The sequence below is a fragment of the Haliaeetus leucocephalus genome, unplaced genomic scaffold, assembly GCF_000737465.1.
Source record: "Haliaeetus leucocephalus isolate CR32 unplaced genomic scaffold, Haliaeetus_leucocephalus-4.0 Scaffold228, whole genome shotgun sequence".
Classification (NCBI taxonomy): Eukaryota; Metazoa; Chordata; class Aves; order Accipitriformes; family Accipitridae; genus Haliaeetus; species Haliaeetus leucocephalus.
Window position 1 is genome coordinate 2,840,690 of NW_010972664.1, and position 27,123 is coordinate 2,867,812.

The 27,123-nt window shown below is 36.2% G+C and overlaps 1 protein-coding gene across 1 annotated transcript in view; it reads left to right on the forward strand.

The window, feature by feature from the left end:
- Positions 1–27,123, forward strand: part of ROBO2 (roundabout, axon guidance receptor, homolog 2 (Drosophila)) — a 469,290-nt gene that overhangs the window by 45,131 nt on the left and 397,036 nt on the right. Inside the window, exon 2 of the mRNA XM_010567635.1 lies at positions 1,438–1,764. Coding sequence (XP_010565937.1) covers positions 1,438–1,764 — 327 coding nt within the window. The remainder of the gene's footprint in view (positions 1–1,437; positions 1,765–27,123) is intronic.

Genomic DNA, 27,123 nt, shown 5'->3' on the forward strand with positions numbered 1-27,123 from the left:
GACAATGTTCAGGCTCTGCTTCTTCCCCGCCCCAGGCAGTGGGAAGGCAACTAAGTGTAAAGGAAATACAGAAAGGCAGAAGAACAGTGTGTTGAAGTGGCTGCACAGGAAAGGCCAGGACAAGGCACAAAGTTGCTATTGTGGAGGGCACAAAATTCGTATTGTAGAAACTTCATATTATCAATACCTAGTAGTCCTTCCTGTTAGTTATGAAGGCTTAATGATGGCATATTCATCATCAGCATTGTAAAGTGAAAAACAGTATTCTGATGGGCAATTGAAAGAAGAAGGTGCTTTGGGTTGTATTACTTTGCAGTGATAGAGGGAGTAATTTCTTTTCTTAATCTTCAGTACTGAAAAAAAATTAAGTGGAAAAAGTATAACCACATTCTTTCCAAGGTATGCTGCACTCAGACTGAGCCCCTGCATCACTTTCAGGGATAATCTAGGGTTCCATATCCCTGGTTAGATACACTGTGTAGAAATGCTGGAGATGTTCAGCTTTCAATAACTGTGTCATCACGGTTGTGATGCAGTGTTGGTAGGAATTTAGGGATACTGCAAGTGGGTTAGAAAGTACGTTTGCAGATAAAAGATAATGGACACCAAAAAGCAAAGTGAAGAAAAGGATGAATGTGGAGAGAAGAAAAAGGACCTATAAAGATTTCCGAGACACTGGTGTTTGCAATGCACTTTCAGGCACATGCATGCCTATATTGTATTTGTGTGTGTGTGTGTATGCATGCAATCCACTGGAAATTTCTGAAGTGCAGTTGACATTTGAGATTTCCAAATAAAATGAAGCTTATGAATTATTTCAGACACTTTGAACAGTTACTGTTGCCAACAGTTGTACTAGAAACCTATGAAGGAAGGAATACTTTTCAGGTTTCAGTTGTGGTGTTTTGTTTGTTTGGTTTGGGATTGTTTATTTTGGTTTCTCCCCCCCCCCTTCTGTTTCCATACCTGGGCTGCCAGTGGAAAAGGCATACAAAGTGTACATATACCAGTGGGTGGGAAGACACAGTGGGTTTGGATGTCGATCTGTTGAGTCTGGCAGATGAAAAGATGGGAGAGCAGGAGCCAGGAGTGGAATCCGGAAGCACAGAGGAATCTAGAAGCAAATGTAAATAAAAAGATTATTGGAACAAGGAAAAGATTGCCATGCATGTATGCGTAAGAGATCCTCCTTTAAGCCCAGTCTGCATGCGGTATGGATTTGATAATGCCTTAGAGGTGTATATCTGTAGTCCAACTCAGGTTTTTAGGTTTGAAAATGTCTGATACAGTCTCTGATATCAGACAAAACAATATCAGATGTGTACAGGTTTTCATATTTTCTTTTTTTTTTTTTTTGAAAATTTTTGTGCCATTAAGAGTAACTTGTGAGAACTCTTTATGAAGCCTAAAGCCCTCTCTCCTTTTCTTTTTCTCTAGGATCCCGTCTCCGCCAGGAGGACTTTCCACCACGGATTGTTGAGCATCCTTCAGATGTGATAGTCTCTAAAGGAGAGCCAACAACTCTGAACTGTAAAGCTGAAGGACGGCCAACTCCTACTATTGAGTGGTACAAGGATGGAGAGCGAGTGGAAACGGACAAGGATGATCCACGCTCCCACCGCATGCTGCTGCCCAGCGGATCTTTATTTTTCTTACGTATCGTGCACGGACGCAGGAGTAAACCTGATGAAGGAAGTTATGTTTGCGTAGCAAGGAACTATCTTGGAGAAGCTGTGAGTCGCAATGCATCTCTGGAAGTGGCATGTGAGTAGTTTTATATGATTAGCACTGTGTAAAACTTTATAGTTGCTTTTATGCTGTCCTCTAGCACTTGCACACACTCAACAGTCTGGGAGATAACAAATGTAGATACGTATGGCATTTTGTCATTAGCTATAGCTTTTAGTCAAGGCTTTTTTACGTATGTTTATACAGTAGCGGTGACCACACAGAATAAGTGATTTGTACTGAAGCAAGGTTTTAGCCAGTGTATAATCATGATTGGCACAAACATGGACAAAGGCTAATCTTCCTCTGAAGAATAATCCAATTTTTAAATTATGACTAAAGTTGGTTATACTGAAACTAATGTGGAAAAATACCTATCATTTAATATAAGGTGCACTGTCTGTTTCTCTTTATGTAGTCATCTGCTACCTCAACAGAAGCAGACAGCATCTTGGTGACTCATGTTCTGTACTGCTAGAAACCTCAATATATGCTCCTCTATGATAAACTTGATACAGGCCTCATTCATTATGTGAATGGCAAGTGAAATTGTTGGCCATTTCTCATATCATCCAGAGCAGCCTTACTCTTTATCGATTCTCTTTGTATTAACAGAGACGCCATCATGGCTCTTTCAGAGACCACCTGGCATGCATGATCTGTTTCCAGTAGAGTTAGCAGAGACCTTTATTATATTCACATAGCAAACAAGCTCATCATATATAAAATACAACTGTTGCATATGATTTTTTGCTGCTTAGTTATATGGGTTGAATAAACACTAATCTTTTTATTCAGAATATCAACTAAGGGTAGCTGTGTATCTTCACAGAGGTGTGTTGTAGTAAATTTATGAATGCTGTGCTCTTGCTGGACTTCAGTTTTTACCCCAGAGTTCTTCATGTGGCAGTAGTTTCACTAAAATGTGTTTGACTGAAGTAGGGCTTTAGCACAAACTTGTATCGCTTAGTTGATAAAGAATGGATTTAAGTCCACATTAGAAAGTATGTTGGTTTAAAGGGGGAAAAAAAAATAAAAATCACAGAAGAGAAATCTTTATTCCTGATGTAGTCTGTAGACTATTATAGCTAATGTGATGTGATCTTGAGGCTTCAGTCTTCTCAAATTGCAAAAAATGCCATTTTTTTTTAATATTTAGATGGTGGTATAAGCCAAGTAGAACAGACTTGTTCACTGTCTTTCACCTGTCATAGCCTAGATTCAGAATTGTTTCAAATAAAAAAAGAAAACAGTTTTGGCACACATTCAAGGCACAAGTTAATGTATATCTGCCAATAAAGGCATCACAATATTACTCAGTTTTGGTAGGTATTTAGGAATTGAGAAGACCACCAATTTAAGGAAGGCTGAAACCTGCGTGAGTATGACTCTAGATAAACATACTGGATTATTTCTGTCTTTGTACATGTGTTTTTTAAACCGTCTGAAAAATCCTGTGAGAGAGGCATAAACACTTTGAAATCTTTATTGCAATCCTGTTGAGATTCAGGTATCTCTTGAAGTTCAGAAGATCATTCAAGTTAAACCTTGAGTCATCAAATTAAAGTGACTGATTATTTTGAAATGTAAACGTGTGCTATATTTCATCAGTTTTCACTGATCCCTACTTCACTGACTGCTGAGAGACTCTTGTTATAATATCCCCAGTCTCTGGAGTTACTGTTTTAACCACTGTAGCTGGTGGCAGGTCATGCATGAACTGTATGTGAGATAGTAGAAGACTTAAAAATAATACAACTGTGTTTCATTGTCAGAGGTATTTTAAAGCAGATCATAGAACATGAAACCTGAGATCTGAAACCCTAGCCAAAGTTTCTGCAATAGCAACATGCATCTGACACCAGATTATTTTACTGTTTTCATAGCTTTGAAATTTAACTGACTGAATTCCTGAGTTAAATGTTTTAGCAGTCTAAAGCAGGCACTCCTGTTCCACTTCAACAGTGTTTTGTCTTTCCTTGGGCCATACTGTGGCTGTGATTGCAGGAAGGTCTTAATCAAAGAAAAAAAAGTAAATAACACATACATTGCTTGTTTACTTAATTTTAGAGATTCTGCTGGGTTTATATTCACTGGTTTTAAAAAGCACGTGGCTTGACGTGTATCAAAGGCATCCTTTGGAGGATGATAGCAAAACTACCTGATTTCTCTTGGTTTTGAGACACTTTTTAGTATGATTTTTGGTTCTAAATCAAGTTTTAAAGTGACTTTCAGAGAACAGTTATTTTAAGCCTTTTAACCATTTTTTCTAATGTCAGCATTTCTGGACTGAAGAAGACGGGCAGGTCTGTAGCAGCCCTCTTGCACGCTAGGGAAATGAATCGTTGCTGACAGCCTGTTGTCAACAGTGAGTCCTCATTCACCTGTTCTCAACTGCTGCTGAAAACTGTTGAGTTGCCTGGATACTGCAGCCCTGCCCATGGGAGCCGGGACAGCCGTGTGTGATAGGGTTTTACTTGTGCTATCTGTAATGGTGTTGAAAACTGCTTTTTTCACACTAAGCCAAGCTGTTTTCATCACCAGAAAAAGGACAGTTGTCCTTTGCTGACAACAGGGTTTTGGATTATTATCTGACTGTAGGTGGCCTCAAATTGTGCCATTAGAGACATACTGCTGCTTTTTACAGGTTTAAAATGGTTGAATCTGCTGTTTTAGTGAAAAAATCAGTAATTGTTTTACTTTGCTTATTAAATTGTCAGTCACCAATAATGTGCACTTGCAACTTTTGAATGACTTATGAAGATATATTTATTGGTTTTATGTATCTGTTAAGTGTGTTCATGCTTATGCATTCAGACATTCAGATGAAAAACAGTGTTAACTGGTTCATTCCCTGACCCCCCGCCCCGTTTTTTCCCCTCCATGGGCACCTGCCACAAAAGCAGTGGGATTGATAATCTTCTGATGTGTCCGTATTTATGTGTAAAGACAGAAGAAAAACTCTTAAGTGAAATTCAGTTGGGGCATACAGTGATTCAGAGCATAGTGTGGCCTGTCCTGAATGCAATCATTTTGTCCTTTGGTTTTTTGAGTGATATTTTGTGAGTTGCTGAAGTCCCTAAGCTCTTTTTGATCAAGTAGCAGTTAACACCTTTCCAAAACATGATGAATTTAGGTACCAGCCCATCCAAAGCATTTAAGTGTGCTTTTAAATCCATGCCTATTCAGAGCATGTGCGTACAATCAAGGGCAGATATTTTTGTGCTGATACATGTCCTTAGAAAAATTGCTCTGTGCCAGTGAAACTGTGGAGAACTGTGATTTGGGAAGTTACTTAAACATCATTAAAGTACAGAATGTGCTTTTAGAATTTTTTTTGCCTTTAATTCAGAAAGTCTTTATTCCAGAAGACATTTAGGAAGAAATAGGAGTTTGTATTTGAAGGCACAGTTTAAGATTGATATTACTTATTCTATTTCACTCTTCTTTTAATGCGTTAATGCATGGTGTGCTTTGTGTATGTTACTTTTTTCAGTAGGAGCTTCCTCAGAAGGAAAAAAATAATGCTAGCAGCAAAATTGTTCTTCCCCTGTGTATGTGGCAAATTCTGATGTAGTATTTGTATGTTTTATGGTTAAATCATTAAAAATAGATGTTCTAGTCCTAAAACAATTAGAAGGAATTGTATTCAGAAGAGTAAAACAAATTTCTTTTGATTTTGTGTATTAGAATATTTTTATTGAAACTGAACAAGTGTTGTCATTAATAGAAATATGTCAATGCTCAGATTTTCTTGGGAGGATTTTAGAAGGGGAAGTAGGCTTGAAATAGTTTGATCTTTCATGAAACTGCTTTCATATTTGAAAGCCAGAAGTTTTAAAATAAAAGCACGGTTTTTCACAACGTACGAATTGACACAATTGAACCTATGTGGTGGAGTTTTCCAGTGGGAATATCAGGAGACACATTTGCAATTGTGACTGTAGCTAGGATTTCAGTTACAAGCACTGGGGTGCCACATGTAAGCAAGTGAAAGAGCATGAGGGTCCTCGCACTGACTCAGGCTGCCTCTGATCTAGCCTGAGACAGCGGCAGCCCCCAGAGATAGCAGCTGTAGCCCCAGGTGTTAAATATATGACAGCAGCTTGATCTATCGACCACTGTAACAGGGGGCTTTGGCCTAAATGAAAATTCATGAAAAATTGATGAAGTCCCTAGATTATTTTTTTCCCTTTTCCTTTTCCAGTGCTGTGCCAATGCAGTGAGGGGAGATTAAATGAGGTGTTGAACGCTTTAGTGGCAAGGAGGTTGTGGTTCAAAGGCCAGGGGTCAAGGGAGGGGAAAAAAGACCAATTTTCTACCTTACTTTCCTTTAAAAGAAAACATGCAGCTTTTCAGATTAGCTGGGATTTGCTGCCATATTAATATAAGAATAAAGCTCAGGAATATTCACAAATAAGATTCTTTTCTGCATGGGTTGGCAAAGGGTGGGAGTGTGTGGGTTGTTGCTAATAGAAAACAGTGGAAGACTGAGTCATAATTCAACTGGAGAACCAGAAATAGATTGAATTTTGTAATGGCAGTATAAATTTGGGCTTCCATCTTTCTGAGTCTGTGCTTGAACTGAAGTCATTTGGAGAAAGAAGAGGTCTTGCATTATTTATATGTCACAGATTGCTTGAATAGCAGGCTTTGGAACACTCTCCAAACAAAATGATCCTGTTTATGGTAGATCCAAAACTGAATTATGTTTTTATCTGTAACAAGAGAGGTTATAGTAGTATGCTGAGTTTAGTGTGAAGAGTCACAGGTGTATTCCAAAGCAAGCATAAGCCAGATCTTAAACATGGGAGATAGTAATTTTACCAATAAACCAGATATGTTTTAATAATCAGTGAATAAAGGCTGGGAGGTATGAAATATATGCTATGCAATCATCTGCGTATCATGATGCTAATGACTGTTTGCTGGAGCATGTGCAAAAGGCTGCAATATGTTCATAATAATGGAGTTAATAATTTCATTTGAGGTATTCAGCATAAAGACCACCTGTAAAATAGGATTAAAAAAAGAGCGCAATGTATGTGACTGTAAAATGGGTGGATGATTTTTTTCATCTAACTTCTGTTCAACATATGATTTAAATATAAAAATTGTTATGAAATCCGTTACTGGTAATTTCAAAGTCTGATTTGCTTTGGGGTTACCCTCATGTGGACAGTACATCCTGTTCATTTACTTACACCCCTCTCACGCTCATCCTTCTAAACAAGAGTGTGAAAAGCTTCCTGTCTGAGCTGGCAGTCTTTTGCTCTCATCAAGACAGAAGTAATTATTGTAGAAATTGAAATGCTGGAGACTGTGGTCCTGTGGATGAGCTATATCAGGACATTGAAAAGCATTGTGCTTTTTCTTATTCTACATTTCTCTAAGAAGAAGCCAAACCATGGCTATTAGCACAGCACACTTAATGAAAATAAAATTCCCCTCGTAGAATAAAATAAATAAAATTATGTCTGATTAGATAATCTGAGGAAAAAGCAAATTTCATAAGAAGCGGGGGAGCACTTCAAACCTTTGTACTTCTGAAGCTTGCTGTAAGCAATTTCTGTGGATTAGGATGAAACTATTGGGAATACCATTGTTAGAAACCATTACATAATACAGCATTTCTGTATAGGATGTAATTTAATTCTTACTATTAGAAATTAAAGAGGTTAATAAATACCAATGAGTAAAGCCGTATCAGATAAATCAAGACCTGACTGATGTCTCATCGCAGTTTCCTTCTGAGCCAAGAAAGTAGTTCTGATTATTTACTTCATTAGTTTAGCTTTTAGCTGAGGATGTCTTTCTACTGCTTCTGAATTCACCTGGGATGAGAAACCTAGATATTTGAGAGGGTGTGGTTTTTGTACCAGTAGCCAGAGTGAACTAGAATTTTTATGATAGAGATGCTCTTCATCAGGATAAGCTAAACTGTATCTCCTGTCATTAACACATTTCTCGCAAACTGTTTAAGATTGTGCTTCAGCATTGATGCCTTCAACATGGACAAAAACAGTGCTTCCTGTCATCACCTGCTAGGATTTAGACCGATAACTGCATTGTTACATCTTTATTTCTTATCCTTTGAGCTCCACCTGGACATGCAGATTTAAATGTTTAGTTCAAGGCTAAAAATGCTAATCACTCCTCACATTTAAGAGCTATCACACTGATGGTAGATCCAAAGATATTTAACATGATTTCAGTCATAATATCAAACTATACAGTGCCTGCAGGTTTCTTCAGACCTTGTTCTTGTTCTTCATTTTCTTTTTCTTGCTCTTTTCATACTGTGGTCATCTTATAACAGATTTTTTTGATAGGTGTTCACAGCACAATGAGCTCTAAAGAAAGATATGCAGGTTCACACAAAACAAGCATGCTTGGGTACCAGAAGAGTGTTTGCTGTGAGCACTTAAGCCCAGCTGGTTATGTGTGCCAAGAAGTGTACACCAGCCTGGCAAAAAGTTTCCTTAACAGCTGGAAGTTGGTTCCATTATGTGAACTAATTCCTTCAGAACAGGTTAGTATGTCTTTGCAATGGGCTCTCATGCACTGTGTAGTCATACAGTCTGCTAGCATTCCCAGCATTTCTGTAGCAGAAATAGTTTCTCACATCCAGAAATGGTTAGAGAAGCTTTCTGTAGGATCTCTAATTTATTTCTGGAATTCTTATGCCCAGGATCTACACTTTTTTCCCCACCTAACAGAGAAGTTTCAGTGTCACATTTTTAGAAGCTATTTGCGGTGTGCTCAATCTGATTCTACTTCTAATAATTTATTGCACATTTTCTCATTTGATCTTTATTGGCTTCCTTCTTCCCCTTGCCTTTGATTTTATTTTTTTAAATCAAATCCTACTGTTTAAGTATCTTCGAATGCTCTACCTGAGAAAATGTTGACAGCTAAGGAACTACTGATGACTTAGAGAAACCTTGAAAGAGATCAGCTATTGGCTGATCTATTAGCGTGCGTGTCGTCATGTACTGATTTTTTTTTGGTTGACATTTCTCTGATTTTTAGTTCATCTGGGAAATGAAGGAGAACAAGATAATGTTGCATTTTTACAACTCTGTTCCTTTTGCTCAGAAGCTTATAAGCACTATTTGAATGTTAATTGAAATATTAGCTATTGTTGACATATGCTTCAGTCATGTACTATTCTACGATGTCAGATAGGCTGAAAAAAAAGTACTCATTTGAAGCCCTACTTCAGACCATTCCTTTGCAAATGTTGCATGATCTCAATTCTAACAAAGTTCGTTACTATGGTAATTAACAGTAATTATTAGGGTGAAATTGGTGGATGTTTTATATATACACATATATATACACGTGTATATAGTTTTTTTATTCTCTTAATCATTATATTTGTTTGAGAACACCAGAACCTTATCCTTCTTCCTTATTTTTTTTTTCCCTGTTTTTGTTCAGATTGTTCTTCGCCCTGTTCCTGTTCTTAGAGGACTAAAATTTAATCATGGCTTTGGTGATACTTCCACTTCAAATGCTCCCACAGATGTTATACTTTGAATAAATTTCTAATTTTTAATATTTGGAATTTATGTGGGAAATAAAGTGGTGGTTTTGTTCTACTCCTCTTGCTTGAATTTCTCAAGTGGCACTGAGGTGAATGTATACTGATACTTTGGAAATTGCTTCATCATGTTAGAGGAGGGAGGCATACACAGTCACTTTCTGCTGTCTCATAGATCTGTCTGCCACTGTACAAAGGGATGTAGAGATGTAAAGAATTGGGAGCCCTGGATCACCGAGTCCCCTGTATTCTACACAGCTGTATTTTGTAATTCTATTCAGAAATATTTCAAACTGCACTTTGAAAAGTAGTTTGATTGCTTTCCCCTTCGTCCCTGAGCTCACTCTGTTCCCTGTTTCTGTTGGAAGACTGACTTGGAACTTAGGTCTTCCAGTGGTGAGAAAAACAGTTCTAGTATTTCCAATATAAACATAAACATGGTTTATTTATGCTGCTGCTTGTGATCTGATTTTCCTTTAGTTTAGTTGTTTTCTCTCCTTTGTATTTCTAGGCCACAGTGGTATCACTTATCTCTACTATTGCTAAGTTAAAGAAGAAAAGCTCATGTGTTCTCTTGGAAAATACTTGCTTGATCCTAGTAGTCATTCTTCACCTGTTCTAGTCTGCATACATTTTCTGAGACATGGGTGGGTAGATTGCATATAATGTTTCAAGACTTGCATGCTGTGCATTATGAACTAATGTTAATAACTACCTTCACTGTTCTCTTACCTACCAGTCCTGTGATCATGTTTAACTCTTTTAAGCATTTGGTAGCTCATAGTCATTCTATAGTAATCTGATGCAGATCTTTTTCTTCCTCTGTAATTTGTAACCGATGAGCTTCTACTTTACTGTAAACTTCCCTGTGATCAGTTTGAAAGCATATGACCTTGCACTTTCTATTATTCCACTTCATCTAGTGTCTCCTACACTAGTCTTCAATGTCATCCAGTTCTTCCTGTTTAATGTGATCCTCCTGTTGGTCCTGCTGGGCTTGTTGCCTAACCTTGTATGCCAAAGTAGAAGGTGGCCTTGGCATTCAAATGTGGCAATTTCTTAATCCACCTGCATCTTGCTGGAGGACTTTGCTTCTACCAATTGGACTTGAACTTGCCTCTTGCAAGTTATGCAAAATCATTTGATGAAATAAATGGGAAAGAAACAAGTTTCTGTCAGCCTATGAACAGAATACCAGCCCAGCAAGGTTAAACCATGTGAACATTGTTTGTGGGAAGGAAATAATTTCACTGATTGTTATTCTGCTTCAGTTACAATCTCAAAACACTAATCCATACATGAGAATCTGAGGAAAAATATCCCTGGCTTGAGTGGATAAGGTGAGTAGCAGTCTTGCAAAAGAATTTACATTGGTTAATCTTTTGAATTATTAGCATATGCAAAAAGTTCCCCATCTGCTGTATACATGTACACACACAAGTATAATTTAGAAGAACATAGCTGTGGAAAAAGAACAAAAGAATTCATTGCAACTCTCTGACTTCAACTTTTGGAAGTAATTATTCAGTGCTATATGTAGTGCACTTGGTGACTGACAGATAAAATAGGATGATCACTTTGTCTTTTAGCAGAGATGGATATTAAATGGAACTTTAGGTGCAGGAACTTTATAATGTAAAAGTGCCTGTGTTTTGTCCAGAAGAGCACCACTGAGGTAGTTATAAAAAACTTAGTTTTTATTTTATATGGAAGAAAGAAGTTAGTAATGATGAAAGAAATAAAAGAAATCGGTGTCCTCAGGACAGCTTTCAATTTATTTCCATGGAAGATGCAAATTCTTCACAGGTTTTACATGCACATACAGCCTTTGGAATACTCATATTATCAGCTGTTAGTATGAATAGAGATTTTGGTTGCAGTGTGGTCACACAGTAGTTTTGAGAATGATACATTTTTATTGTTTCTTAGTTTTCAGGAGACCTTTCCTCTTTTACATCGGTGGCAGTGGCATAATGCCCTACTGGGTCACACCAGTTGGTCTGTCTAGCATAACGGTCTACCTTGGATAGTGACAGATGCTGTTTAGGAGAACACATGAGCTTAAACACTTCGAGTGACTCATTCCCCTCATGAATTCTGGGGAAGTACAATTGTTTTTCTTGGTTGGAATCTGAAAAAGACACAGGTAGTAGAAAACCTGTAGTAGTTGAAAGTAGCTGGTATGGGTGAAGCACTGTGACCTTAGTCATTGAGATACTTGTTATCTTTACTGCAAGATTGTCTTTATGAAAGAGATGTGTACAGAGAGTTAAGTTTCCTTTCTTTCTCTGCACCTCTTTTCTCTTGAAGTATAGAATATTTAGAATATTTTTAAGTTAAGTTGATAGCAAAGCCCATATGAGAGCACAGTTTGGGTATAAATTAGAAGTTACTGAAATAAACTGGAAAGTTAAATGAACCTTTTCAAGGTATGTTAGGATGGCTTTTTCTTCTAGCAAAGTATCTTGGTTACTAAAGAGTAAATGGCAAAAGAATTTAACTTGAAATTATTTTTTTAAAGTATTTGCTTTTGTGTTCCATCTACGCTGTTTCTGTCTTCTCATTTTTATATATTTCTTTTATATTTCAAATTTAGGATCAGCACCTAGAAATCACGTCTTCCTCAAGTAGTCTAATTCTTGGGTTGATTAAATTATGTTCACTCTTTGGATTGTTGGAAGGGGAGATAAGTAGCCTGCAGTTTGGACACTCAGCTGGGAAACATGATTTAAGTCACTCTAGATGCTAAAGATACATGTGTTACAGCCCCTATTCATTCAATTAGCACATATACAATTCTTATTCTCCTGGACAAGCAACTTAATTTCCTGATTAAAACCTGTAAATTCCACTCATAGAGTTGCATGCCTAAAAGTCAGCGGTGGGAATACTAAACATCAGTCATGTTTTCTTTGAGATTCAGAGCCATCTGTTTGAACTCATGTATTATGTTGATTGCAGAACCAGGAGCAGAAGCCAAATATTTTGATTGGTGGTATCTTAAGAGTATGAGGGATATTCTTCATTTTATTTGCCTCCCTCTGCCTACTATAAAAAACAGGTGACACTCATCATGCTTTTGTTCAGATTGTGTTCCCATTTGAGCAACATCTGATTCTGAATGTATTAGTTCCTGTAAATTTTGGACTTTTAACAAATCTTATATGTATTACGTAAACTTTGATTCTATAAATCTTACTGAAAGATGTGGAAACACCCCACCGTCCGGGAGCACTTCATATCAATGAACTTTTCAGAAAGTGGGCCATAGGGAAAGAAATTGCAGAAATCCAAACAAAAAGGTTTCCTTTGTCTCTATGAATTATTGACATCTTACAAAACCAAAGCAAAAAGCAAACAAACCAACCAACCAAAAAAACCCCACCCCCTAAAAAAGCAGGAAAAAAAAAAAACAAACCAAGAAAAAACATGAGTGGTGGTGGTACAGTTTGATCTGCAAATTGTTGTAGAATTATTTCTTTCCCTACCAATGTCATTAGTCTAAATATCTCCACTGAAGCCCATGCTTTTACATTTGTTGTGAAATTGGAAATGGGGAGTTTGGGACAGAGCCCTGGATTTTATCTGGATTTTCTTATCAAATAACTTGGTCAAATTGTAAGGACTTGTTTTCACTTGCTAGAATAAAAGCTTGCCTTTGACTATTCTTTATATAATTCACTTGCTAATTTTGTCATTCATCAAAATATTTTGACTCATTACCATAAATACACTGTACATATGTGCAGATCTAGGTTTATATGTCACTTTTCTCTTTATATGCTTGCATACTGAACAAATGAGAACTTGGTTTCTGTCTTATCATACCCCTTTCCCAGTTGTTTTATTCCAGTGCTGCAGATGTGCTTAAAAATAATACTAATAATACTAATTTTCATCTCTCTTGGAAAGAATTTCGCTTTTGCAGAATGCTTCATTATGAGGAATGGATGTAAAAAGTGGAAGTTAAGAGCTATGAGAAAGGAACAGTTTTGTATCAGCATGACATCAAGTCCCTATGAGTGACATGCAGAACTGGTGAACAAACAGGATATAGTGTGCAATGTATTTATTAAAAACACATTTATTTGCTAAAGTTATGCGAATATGAACTCTCAAGCTACAATGAAATATTGGGAATATTGTTTAGGATCTGTACACTGTACAGTTATTTAACAATCATATATATTTTATATATATTATAATTTATATATATAAAAATATATGTGTATATATGTGTGAAATACATATACACTATAAACATATCTTTTAAAAGTAGGCTCTATCATTGATGCACATTAAAATTCTTAAGTGATGGATACTGTTGGGGTTTTAGTGTCATCTGTCACTGTGCTTCAAAGAAGCTTCTTTGTCAGGCACACAGTGTGCACATTACAACTGGGGTATGAAATGTATGTATTTCCATCCATTCTCACTGTATACTAAAGCCAGTCTATGACATTGTGTACTCTTTTTGATCTCTTTCCATTAGTCCAATACATATGCAAATAATTACAGAAGAAATACTAAGTTGATAATTTTTTCTGATTTTTAGTAGTCTTCTCTTCAGCCTTCACGCTTCTGCTGTGATTCCTATCAGATATTTGTAAAAAACCTTTTTTTTTTTTCTTTTTCTAACCAAGTAGACGAAAAACAACCCTAGGAACTCAAGGGGCAGTGTTAGTAAGGATCTCTACTTGTTTCCATATGTAGCATCCACTGTGGGGAATACGTGTACATTAATGCCAGCCATTTTTTCCATCACCTATCCCAAACTCCTTAGTTGAGGTGACCTCTGAAGTGCCTGCTACAGTGAGTGATGGAGTTATTGAAATCCAGCGACACCATGACCCTGACCTCCTTGTGGCCTTGGTTTCACTCATCCATCTTCCTAGCCCCACAGGCTGTGATGTGCTGTGTGGAGACAGGATTAAACAAGTGTGAATAAACAAGTTCAAAGCTTTCTGTCATGGCTGCCAACACAGAACATGAGGAAAATGAGACATTAATAACTCAGTGCTGGGGAGGCGTATTGTTTTGCCGTAGGAACACCTGGGGAAAGTACCCCTTTCTATGTTACAAGTTTTCTGCATGCCAGGAAAAGTTTGCTTAAGACTTCTGTGAAGGGTGCAAGATTTGGCTTGCCATTCTTCTTAGTCATGAAGCTGGCAGCAGTCAGACCAGAAGTAGAATACATCATCCAGAAAGGTGCTGAAAAACCTGCTATGAAAGCAGCACCCTTTGTTTGTATCGTGTGTTATTTGGGCTATGAATCATCAGAAGTGATTGGAGGGTTTTTTTTGTGGTTTTAACCTAATCTGTTTACAAGAAAAAACAGTCTGAGGTGTGTTGCCAAGATTATTCTCTTAAGGAAAATCTTACAAGAGCAGTTTTGTACTTTGTCATAAACAAAACTTTTCTGTTATAATATGATTTCAGGTTGAATCTGTTTCTGTGGGTAAGATGCTGAAATAAGATACACTTTTTCTGGTTGTGACAGGGTTTAGGTAGTGTCTGTCTTCTCTTTGTCAAGACACTCTCTTTACCCTGTGGCACTTTCTGATCAGTTGACTAGTCAGTGATTAAATACATTTATTTAGTTCAATGGGTCAGAGATGTTGTGGTGGGTAGAAAATTACTGATGGATTATCAGTTTCATCACCTCTGACACGTGGCCTTAGCATAGTTCATCATCTGAGAATTCTCAGCACATTTGCCTGAGCAATAATATGCTCAGCTACCTGTGTGATCATGGATCTAGGTACTGGGAATGTTGTGTTCAGGATTGATAGGACAGATGTCAAAGAAATTAGAAGCGCATCATCTTTTCTGGTGATAAACACTCATTAGTACCAACTACTAAAGAGTGTGCTAGGGTCAGTAGCAAGCTTAGTAAGTTACAAAGCTGTAATTCACTGATACTTGTCTTTTCCTGGAGTGTTTCGAGAAATAAAAGTGCTTTTCAGAATTGGAGGAGCTTTGGCTTTAGAGTAAGTGAACACTTATGAGGCAGAAAATATGTAATGATTTTTTAAGTCTAAACCTAGCAAATTCATACTGAAACAGGTATCTTTTTAGAGGCCTCTTAATTTCATTCCTGTTACACAGTAAATATTATGGACTGACAGCCTATCTAAGGTTAGTTTATTTTCTAGATTCCAATCCTGAAATTACTGTGAGCAAGCCCAGTTGGAGATGTTGCACTACTGTACTTCTAGGTTACAAAAACCAGAGACTTCTTATGTTGAAATTCGTGACAAAATGGAAGGATGCCTGAGAGATCTAGTGAACGAAGAGGAAGGACCATTTTAGACACCCGAACATTGTCAAGGTTAGCAAAGTAACAGTGGCTGTCACGGTGGGGAAGTTATTCCTCCAAAAATTCCTCTAATATTTGAGATCCATCTCCTCAGTGGTTTCTGTTGTTGTTCCTGTAATTTTTATTTATATCTTAACAAACTAAATAGATTTCCACTCTTCCTCATGGGACTACTATTCTCTTGGTTTGTCTGCTTGATCACTGAACAGAAGGCCCATCAAATATCTCTGACTTCAAAGAGGTTCAGGGAGCACTCATGCCTTCTGTATTCTGATCTTTAGAATATGAGTTGCTATTTTTTTTCTACTTACTTCTCCACACTTACTTGTAGCATTATCTATCCCCATAGCATCTTCCCACCATATTTCTACAAATACTTTTCAAGTACGGGGCATAGGGTGTTAAATATAAAGCTAGTTTGAAATTGCATAGGTATTCAATAACCAGATATCCAACAGTTCTTTTATCAGTTAATTCTCTTCTTGAAGAAAATTTTTGCTACAATGTGGGAATGGCTAGTCAAACAAACTCCTGCACTTTAGCCTGTGATTTCACTGAATAATTCTTGTGTTTCTCATCTGAGTTATGCACTTCACAAAGTTACTTGATTTTTCTACTAGGTGTGCTACCTATTGTGTACAAGTAATAAGGGAGGAGGAAGATGAGGAGAGAAAGAATGGTAAATGACTGGGATGAAAAAGAAAGGGCAAGGATTTGTTAAGAAAAATACTTTTTGTTCTTCAGCAATTAAGGCCCTATGGTAAGATTTTTCTTTTTTCTGGCTTTATTGGAGCATCTTTTTTTTTTTTTTTTTTTTTGTCATTTCAGAGAGAAAAACAACTACAGTTGTTATTTCCTCCTGATGGCATATCTTTATTTCCAGTAAACACTCAAAATATAAAACAAACTTAGAGGCCCTGGATAAGGGGGACATACCCTCCCCTGTTATTGAAATAACTTAGTGTGGAGCTATATTGGAATATAGCAGTTATAGAATATCTGCTATATTCTTCTTGTTTGTTGTGTATCATAGTTCACTGGAGAGACACCTGCAGTGTAGTTGCATTTATTTACCTTAATTTAAGGATGCTGCTGTCCTGTAACTTTGAGTTTACTAGCTTTCCCTAAACATTAAGTGATACTTAAATGTCACTTTATAGGGTTTGAATAGTTATCTCTTCCTTAAGGCATATTTTGTAGTCTTGATAATGAAAGGAGAAGAGGTATAGTTTTTCAGAATGTGTTGTGATGTGCAGTGATCTACCATAGTGGAACTGGACATCAACTTTAGCCAAGGTTACTACTGCTGAAGTAGAACCCAGTGACAGAGTAGGTGTTTAACAGCTGTGCAAAGGGGTGTAATATGAGTGTGCTACCCTACTGTTGGCATCTCAAAGGATTTGAAAATGGTATATTCAAAATTCCATAGATGACTTGCAGAGAAATGTCATTAAAACATCTGAAAAGTTTATAGGACACCTTAAGTTCACTTATTTATAGATTTGTGAGTTGTTGGCACTCCTGTTCTAAGGTCTTCATTTTACCAAACTTTTGTGTACCTACAAAGACTAATCTTGATGTCAGAAAGTGGCATACAAAACCCAGTCCTTCCAACAGATGCTTGATTTAAATGTGCAAGTGATTTAAATCTTAGTTTCACGAAGAGCTTTATTAAAGGCAATAAAAACATTATTTATAAATAATAGAAATAGCACCAGCTTCTTAGCCCAAATATCAGATATACAGCATGTACTATAAAAAGAAGTATAAAGGGAATAATGGACATGATTTCTTCAGAAACAAGTCAAACAAATGTCAGTTCCAAATGGCTGTATATTTAGGAAAATTATGAAAATTAACAGGGAAAAAAAATAAATGCCCCAAGAACAAGTGTCAAACATGGGGGCTTTTTTGTTTGTTTTTCTTTCATCTCATGGCACTCCTATGTTTCCTATGTTGTGAGTGACTTGTGAAGCAAATTTATCTAATACTCTTTTGGGCTGTTGACCTCAAAGATGCAATTGAGCATACTGATGTATGTAGTAGTGAAGTGAAATCCAACATTGGTGAAGAAATTTCAAGTTTGTTTATTGTCATTAATTTTGCAAAGTGGTCCAGACAATACAGCCAGAATGGGGTTTCACTGTATGTGGCTTTGAGCAAGTCTGACTTTTAATCTATAACCCACTGGACTTCATGAAAGATGATGTGAGGGAGTTTTTAGAGAAGTGTTATTTTCATAATTTAAAGTGTAATGAAGCTTCTATGTTGGCATTATACCAGCTATTAACAAATAGCTTTTATAGAAGCAAAATTGTTTGTTTTACTTCTGTAGTGGGCTAATAGTCATGTTTAATGTTAAAGGAGTCATAACTCTTAATTGTTACAGTTCTTAATCTAGTGGGTTTTATTTCTGAGAGGCTTAAAAGCCTATTTCTTTTCCTTTGCACTTTTTTAGGTCTTTCAGTACCTAATTCCTATCCATCTTTTAAATCATAAACAACTTCAGGATCCATTTAATATAGCAGTTCCATAGAGACATCCTTTAATTCCAAACAGTTTACAAGTATGACACTTGAAACCTTTAATGTCACGTGCATCCAAAGGGGAAAGATGCTTTGAGAGGAGGTAAAATGATTGATTTTTCTTTTTCTTTTTTTTTTTTTTCCCAGAGGATTAAACTACAGTTTTATTACTAGTACTAAAATAAGTCAGACCCAAACCTTACAGTCAGTGCTTGTATCAGTTAACCAATGAACGGATCTTGTTCAAGTTCTTAAGTTCTTTCATGGGTTCAAAATGCTGTCACAATGAAAATGAAGCTGTTAAAGCTTTGTAGAAACAGACTGCAGGAACAAAATTTCTTCTTTTTATTCAGTTTGTAATGTCTGTTCTATAAAGTATTTGCTAGTATAGATTTTTATTTCTTCCTTTTAGCTATTATTCCTTCCACATTTTGATTAGAATGGATGAGAAAGTGCTGTGGTTTCAGTTCTTTCTTCTGCTACAGACTTTTAGGTATTACCACCCCTATTTTACAAATTGCGAGCCAATACTTCTTTATCCCAAAAGAGTTTATGAGGCTATATTGCTGATGTGAAATGCTAAAATAATGCTAGTATGGTAGGTAGCTGTGAGACATTCTGCTCCTGTTGGTATAAGAGCACTGTTTACCCATTGGATATGATCAGTGTTTAACAACACATGCAGCTTTGTACACAAGTTGTTCTTTTAGCCCAGAGAGACTTCACATGCATATGGCTGCTTATTTTCTTACATGTCTGCAAAAGTACCTTAGTTTCAACTGCCTACTTGATTTTTCTATTGATAAATGTTTTGAATATATTGAGAAGGGAAAAATGATAAGAAGACATTAATCTAGAGGGGATTATCTCAAAGTGTGGAAGTATATATGCGGTATTGGAAATTACTTTTAACCCAAGTTTGACATTTGACTTGCTTTAGAGTTGATAATATCCTTTTGAGATCTCTGTTTTATAATCAACCTCATTAATTCTTGTGATTTCTCTTATTTCTCTTTATTGACACATAAGATGTATTATTTTAGAAAATGAATTCCAGTTCTTTGTCACAATTCCCTGTTACAAAAATGAAGTAAGGTTAAACTACACATACACTTATAATATGACAATAGTTCCGCTCTTTCACTGGGGGAAGCATGCAGGAATTATCAAGTTAGACCCTAGAATTTGCATCAATTGTTGTGATGTCAAAGCTGCCATATTAATATTCTTAGTTTTCCATTTCAGTGGTTAAGTATAATACAGATCAATCTGATGAGATTTTAGGTACACTAAGTACTTCTTGCTTTTACAGCTGTATGATCTTGAGTTAAAAATAAGCTTTTTAAAACATATACTCATAACTGATAAAAACTTGTAGTTTTAAAATAAAAGGGGAATTTAACCAGGAAGGAAATTAAGTACATAAGTTTTACTTGATTTTTCTTAAAACTGAACACGCTATCTTTGTATTGAGAAGTAGTGTTTAAATCTTTATAAATTTATAGAGTTTGTTTTGACCAAGTTTTTAGGTGGCCTTAGGTGAGTGTAAGAATGAAAACTGTTGTTACAAAAGAGAATTATCTTTAACGGTTATTGGGGTAGATGATGCTCATTGCTTTAATATCCAGGTGTGTTAATGTATTTTTCCCACCTAAATACTGAGAGGAAAAATAAGAAAGCTTCCTAAAAATGAATGCAGTGCTTAGATTGTTAGATTCAGAGCTGCATAAACAAAGCCTTCTCAAATTCATGACAGGAGTGTCAAGATTTTTTATATTCTATTCTAACCCAAGGATTTGTTCAGTGTACTGTGTTTTGCTAATATTACAAGCATTAAAGCATATTAAAAAAAAAAAAATTCTTGTGATCTCTTATCCTGATAGCACAACGGTCTGGTGAAATGATGTCACCGACCATGTCTGATGGACTTAAAGTTGAATATTGGTGGCCTGTATCTCCTTTTTCCTAACTCTTCTCCATTTCACTGGTCCTGGGGCAGGTATAAGCCTGCGTTGCTTGCATTCTATGTATGCAACATAGACAAATGTGGATGCTTCTGTGGTGGTTGCCAGCCTGAAGCCACAGGAAATTGTATGCACAGAAATGGTGGGCGTTTTTTAGTATAATTAAATCTGAAGAGGAATCAGCAATGGAGAATCAATCCCTGTCTCCTAAACGTAAACTATGAGCAGTTTGATGAATAAACTGGCCTTTCTAACTTACTAGTTTTTAAGAAATTTAACCACTCCATTTCCTTACGGGTCCCTGTGGAGATGCTTTTTAACAGAAGAAATTGGGGTTTTTAGACAATACATGAGTATTGATTATAACTTTTTTTACTTTTTTTTTCTCCCTGTTTTCTTTAAAGCTTTAACAGGGTTCTAGTGTAGAAGATAATTATTTTGCTGCTACACATTTTTATTAGGGAATAAGATACTATTGGTTTATTTTAAGCTATCTGACATTTTTAAAGACTCTTTCTTAAACTTCATTTCAGTATGAGGCAGGTATGTAAAGATAAACCAGAAGAAGTTATTTTGACTCCTTGTGGCATGTATGTTTGAAAACTAATACAGTGTGATTTCTAACAAAAACCCACTTCTTTCAATAGCATCTTTGAAATGAACTGTCCTAGGAACTTTGGACTCTCACAAATTTACTTTTGGGTGAAGATTCAGTTAAATGAAACTGTGAAGTGCATGGAAGCAGGAAGGAGGGTGATTTGTGCTGATTTTCTATTTTTGCCTGTTTCTGACTTTTGGTTGGCATATATGTTTGAGAGGCACTCATGGCTCCTGTCATGCCAGGTCTAGGTTGATCATAGAAATATCAAGTCCTGACTTGTTTGCTGGGGTGCTTAACTATGCTTGGGTGTCAAATCTTAGGTTGCAAGCCACCATTTGAATAGCCTAAGTTACCAGAAGCAAAAGCAGGGCAGACTGATTTGTTATGTAACAATGTAGATCTGTTCTTCTCTTAAATTGGGTATGGCAGAGGCACATTTCCTTCTGCAATGTGCTTGTTTTGGACAATGTAAAGTGAAGTATTCGTTATGTCTGGGGGGGGGTTTTATATATATAAATCTCATTTACATATATATTTATGTAGATAAAGGGTGGCCTATCAAACTTTAATTCTGCTTTATTATAGTGGTGTGTAATTACATAACCATGTACATAATTTTCTGATGGACCACAGTCTGAGTCAGTGCCCAAAATGGGTGGTGCTTAGTTATTTTTTTGTACCTTGCTTGTTCAGTGTTTTGCTCACACTTCAATTGCTGTGTATTGCTGAAGTCTTAAATTAAGTGGGGTGGTATTTTTTCCTCTGTAAAGTTTTTAGTGCCTATCTTGAGTACAAGAAGTAGCACTAGACATATTTTGCAGACATAGAACAAAGACAGAGCTAGCCTGTGACTTAAGGAGTACCGGCCTAGTAGGCAGTGCCAAACATAGCGCTTGGGTCTTTCAGACCGACAAGAGTATTCTTTGCCCTTCTGTGACTCTCATGTGACTTCCGGCTTGTCCAGGGAATGGAAGAAATGTGGCTTGATAGTGGTGTGTAATTACATAACCACGTACATAATTTTCTGATAGACCACAGTCTCAGTCAGTGCCCAAAACAGATGGTGCTTAGTTATTTTTTTGTACCTTGCTCTGAGTTTAAATCACCTACCTGCCCAAAAGATAAACCCACATTTTCTAGGAAAGTGGATTGCTTGTATCAAGCTAAGACTGAAGAGGAACAGTGTAATTTGAACAGATTACTAATTCTCTCACAGTTCTGACTTGTTCTGTCAAATTCTCAGACTAGCAGTCTGAACCAGAGGACAGGTCAGTAAATTTTCATTCATTTGAAAGGGGCATTGCAACAGATGCTCGAAGACTAAAGGTCGTAGATGGTCACCACTTGGTGAGACTGTATCGTAGTACAATTATACAAAGAAATAATACAAGTAATAATAAACTAGTTCCTTTCTATAATAATCTACTTAGCATAGGTTTCTTTCTCTTTTTGAGCAAAATTTTCTGTAAGAAAGAAATAAAATCTAAACTGATGACTCCATAGCTTTCTAGCAAGTAGGCTAATGAATATTTTTTTTCTATAGCATGTAAGTATGAGCTGAAGTACTTTGTTAAACCATGGTCTCCGTGTACGTGCACTTTTCTCCTGTTATGTGCCTTTCACCTACCTCTTTAAGTACAAGCAGTAGTAAACTATCTGTTATTTGTATCTGGATTTACGTTTTCATACACACAGCAGTGAACACTGCTAAGTTATCCATAGATCTCACCAGAGAATCCAATGCATGTTAACAGCCTTGCAGAACTTTGGGAACTCCCATTTAATAATAAGCAAAACACAAAGGAATGCATGGATATTTCTGAGCCTTTGTCTTATGAAGGTTCCCATTTTCACTTGAACTCCTGATCTTTTTTCAGAATTCAGATAGTAAAGTGGCTTTAGCTTCAGCTTCCTTAAAATAGCTGTTGCTACTGAATTTTATCTTTTTTTCCCGAATTTCACATTTTATCTGTTATGTCTAGAATTTATAAAAGTTAGTTCCTTAAAACAAAAATGCAACTTAAACTGTACCTTGATTCTGGGGGTGCAAGTATACGTTTTTAAGCCTATGTATTTAACATGAATGCATTTGTGTTTGTATACCAGTGTATTTAATTTAAAATGCTGAAGTATATTGATCTAAATCAGATGTTCATGTTTTTTCCTTTTCTTAACCATAATGTACGCTGTTTGGAGTTGTTCAGCAAAGAAAATGCACAGTACTTATATAATAATGAAACAAATCCTTCAGAATTTTTAGGAAACTAACGCCATTTGCTTTTTTCCCTGCTTGATGAATCAAGATATAGATGTATGAAGCCACATTTAAGATCACTGAAATCACTTTGACACTCATCCCCCTGTGTAGAGATTTGATCCTTGGCATGGATGTCAGCCACTCTAAAGCAAAACAAAAAAAGACATAAAACTGTTTGAAAACTTACTCAATTGCAAGTTACTCTTTTATGAAGCCTTATCAGGGCCATAAAAGTGACAGTATGACCCTTGTGTGTCATGAAGAAACTTGGTCACATTTAGCCAAGTGGTGTACCATCATTCAAACTCAGCACAGCAAGAAAAGTATTCCTTTAAAAATATGGCTATAGTCTCTGAAGACGATACATTCTGGAACGCACAGTGAAGTTGAAGTAAGGCTTCCTATTGTGTATGCGGCTTCCACCCATTGTACACATTTGACCCCCAAATGACAAAGGAATGAAAGCTGCTCTTCAAACGAATGCAATCAGTTCAAAAATATTGTGCTAATAAAGTTATAAATTCTAATTGAAAGATTTATGGCAATCCATTTAGTTGTTACTAGGTTATTTGTGACAGACAGATGCAGAGTAACCTGATTAGAGTCAGCATTGTGATGACTTGTAACTGCAGAGGGAATAAAGCTTTAAACCATTGTCATAGCCCATTCTCTGAGATGCATTTGGAAGCTGATTTAAAAGAAAATATATGACTGCTAAATGTAGGTTTGCACCTGCCTCAGGTTGGCCTAAAGAAAGTGCTCAAATGCACGTCTTTCTTTACCTAAGTTTTACTTTGTAACTCAATTTTGCAGATGGATTTAGAAGGCGTTCTATTGAAATGCTCTTTTCAATGTAAAATGAAATTTCCCATTCATTTTATATTTAATATCTCATGTTAGGAAAAATAGTCTTAATTCAGTTAATAACAGAAATGCTATTAAGGAGTTTATTCTTTTGGATTTGATGAACAAACTTTATGAAAATATGCTACCTATATGGACATACCCTTGAAAAATGGAAAAGCAGTGCTTTTATTCACATATAGCTGTATAATTTTAATTGGAGGAGCTTAGCTTTATTGGAACCAAATAATAGTTTCACAGGTGCTACAAAAAGAAGGAAGCTAGCTGTTGCCTGGTACATGTTCCTAGATTTAATACCTAAAAAATGGACATTGTTTTCATATTTTCTTTAAGATACATATTCTTGTAGTGACACTCTTCAAATCATTCTACAAGTGAGAATGAATTCAGTTTTGTATTTGATTTGTTTGACCTATTTATTATAAACAGGATTAATTGGTGAAAGGATACAGTTTTGTATAATCAGGAATAAAATGTATCAAGTTTTTTAATAATGCTGTAGTAATGGGTATTGCAAAGCGATTCCTAGTCCTAACTTCAGTGCACTTGAATGCTTTTGCACAATAAAGCAATAAAATGATCCACATTCAGGCTTATTGGCAAGTGCTGGTCTTAGCCTTTCTGATTAATACAGGTCTTTTCCTGTAATATGTACATTTACATTATATTCAAAGTTATAATCAAAATAGAGGTAGTAGTTACAGGTGTCAACACAGACTATTTTGACAGGAGTTAAATGGTTTTATGCCTTTAACTTAACTTTATAGAATAGTATGCTTTACTTGCTAGCATTCAATTAATAAAGTCTTTCTCTAATGCTATAGGAGGAAATGCTAATTTACCAGAACACCTGAAAACAGAGGGTGAACTGTAAATCTGACCAATGAATGGATTATTAAATTCTATGTTTATGTAGAATAGGGAGATTTCTTTGGCAAGTTGCAATACTGATTAATTTCCTGTTAGTATTGACTAATAAGTGTATTGAAAAAATAAGAAATACCAAACAGGAAGATTTGTAAAGTGTGTATCTGTATAGATATATTTTTGTAAATATGTATATGTTTGTGTGTGGTACATTTGTATTTATTATATTCTGGATTATTAATGTCATTTTAAGATTATCTACTCTTTTCTTTCCGAGATAAGACTGCTTTCTGTTGTCTATCACCTTACCAAGTTGTGATCACTTCATTTGAAGAGGCCTTGTTTGACTCTGCCTTCAGGATGACTTCCTGTGAGTGCTGTGATGGGGAAACAAAGGGTAGAAACTTTGCCCCTTTCGAAACATCAGCTTTTTACGAACCAAGATCCTCTGAATAACTCCTGCCAATGTCCTTCCTAAACTCTGGAAGGATTTTGAAACAGGTTATGGTATCTACATAATTAGGACCAGGGACCTACATATCAAAACCTTCCCTTTTGCCTTACATTCAAAATCCACTCAAGAAATCACTTGTTTACCGGTGTGAATTACCAGATTCTGAGATCCTAAGCAGTTAGGTACCCTGAAGATTCCATCAGTGTTATGAGTGTTCAAGCCTGGGTGAACAAGATACTCCCGGCAATTGTAACTCCTGTAACTTCTTTCTAATGGTGTTCATTTAAAGCTCAGGGGCCTGGAATGGTTGAATAATTCCCAAAGTGATGGAATAGCATGCAGAAAGCAGTTGAGGTGGTCAAAGGTGCATGATAAATGTAATACATCAGATGGATATTACTGCTGCATCTATGGAGTTTCTAAGGGACTAGCATAAGCATATTTTGGAAACTGGCAGAACTTCTATTTTTAATCTGCGAGTCCTTATTTTTAAATATTTCTTTAATCATATGTAGCAAAATCATTGTGATTAAAGCTATCAGTATAGCTTTGTGTAAAATAATAGAACTGATTTTCTACTGTCTAGGAATACTAATGTTGGCCACAAAGTATTGTGGTATGGGAGCAAAAGAAGGCCCAGAACTTGTCATCTTTTTTCAGTTAACTTTTATTCAGCTTGAATATACCCTTGCACAAAACTTAGAACTCCAAATAGACTGCATTAAGAACTGTGGTAATGAAATTTGATATTTTCCAAGGCTTTTACACTTTGGAATTTATAGTGAAGCACAGAGTTATGACAATATGGAATAAATACCTAGGCTCTTTAAAATTCTTTGGTCTTAGTATGTTAAGAAGGATGTTGAAATAGTGTAAAGATTAGTGAATGAGATCATTAGCTGATGTGCATGGACTCTGTATCACTTCACTTAAATTATGCCCATATGCATGCATCTCGGATGGCCCGGCCTACTATTGATAATTAAAGATACTGTGCAACTTCACTGCATCTGTAGCAGTCAAAGTGATCTTGGAAGGTGTTGGTACACAGCTTCCATTAATTCCAGTGATTCTTGCTTTGAAAGGTCAAACCAAGCATCTTTTCTATGCATATTTTCCCCCAGTTTAAACACACAAAAAACACAGTCCCAGGTTCCCTATTAGGGTTGGTTAAATCTAATTCTAAATCTAATACTTGAAAGCCCACAGTATACTCTAAATGCAGGATAACCATGTGCTATTTTAACTGGAAAGAGAAGCTCTGTTTTGCCAGTTCTCATCTTAAATGTGTATTTTTCCATCTCTACTATTTCTTTACTCTACTTCCTTACTTCCTAATCTCTTAAGTAGTGTTTGTAAAGACTCACGTTTGAGTCACAGATTTGATTATTCTAAAATCTGGAAAACTTTTCTTCGTTTAAGAAAGATTTGTTGCAAACTGGATTTTGGGTCAGTTTTAATTTGTAGTTGCAGTATGTCGCAATCTAAGTCATTCCTTGTCAATCTGCAAGGTGGCTGAGGTACTGCTGAACTGAAGATTGTTGTTCTGGAAAGTCTCAAGTGTTTGGCTCAGGTCTGTGCCATTGCTGCGCTGTTTCAGTCAAGAATCAGAAATGCTGCAATGGGCATATTGTGTTTGTTCACATCCCTGTCTGTCAACACTTCAGGAACCTTTTCAGTACCCTTTTTCCTACTGCTCTCCCTGACTTGCTTACTAAGATTCTTATAAGCTAATCATTTAATAGCAACTCTGAGCCAGAAGACAAAAGGAAAGATAGCTCAAGAGCTCATTGCTAATTTCTCTCCCAGTGTAATCAAATCAGTACAGCTCTCCAGCCAGGACTTATAACCCTTAATAAGTCACTCTATTCGATTAAGAGGAATTGATTTTCTTCTACTGTGGATCATAGTGATTATGACAAATATGGTATCTGCTGCTCACTTCCCTGTCTTCCCTGTTAGCGTGCGTTTGTTTGCAGGGACGGCAGGTAAGCGAGC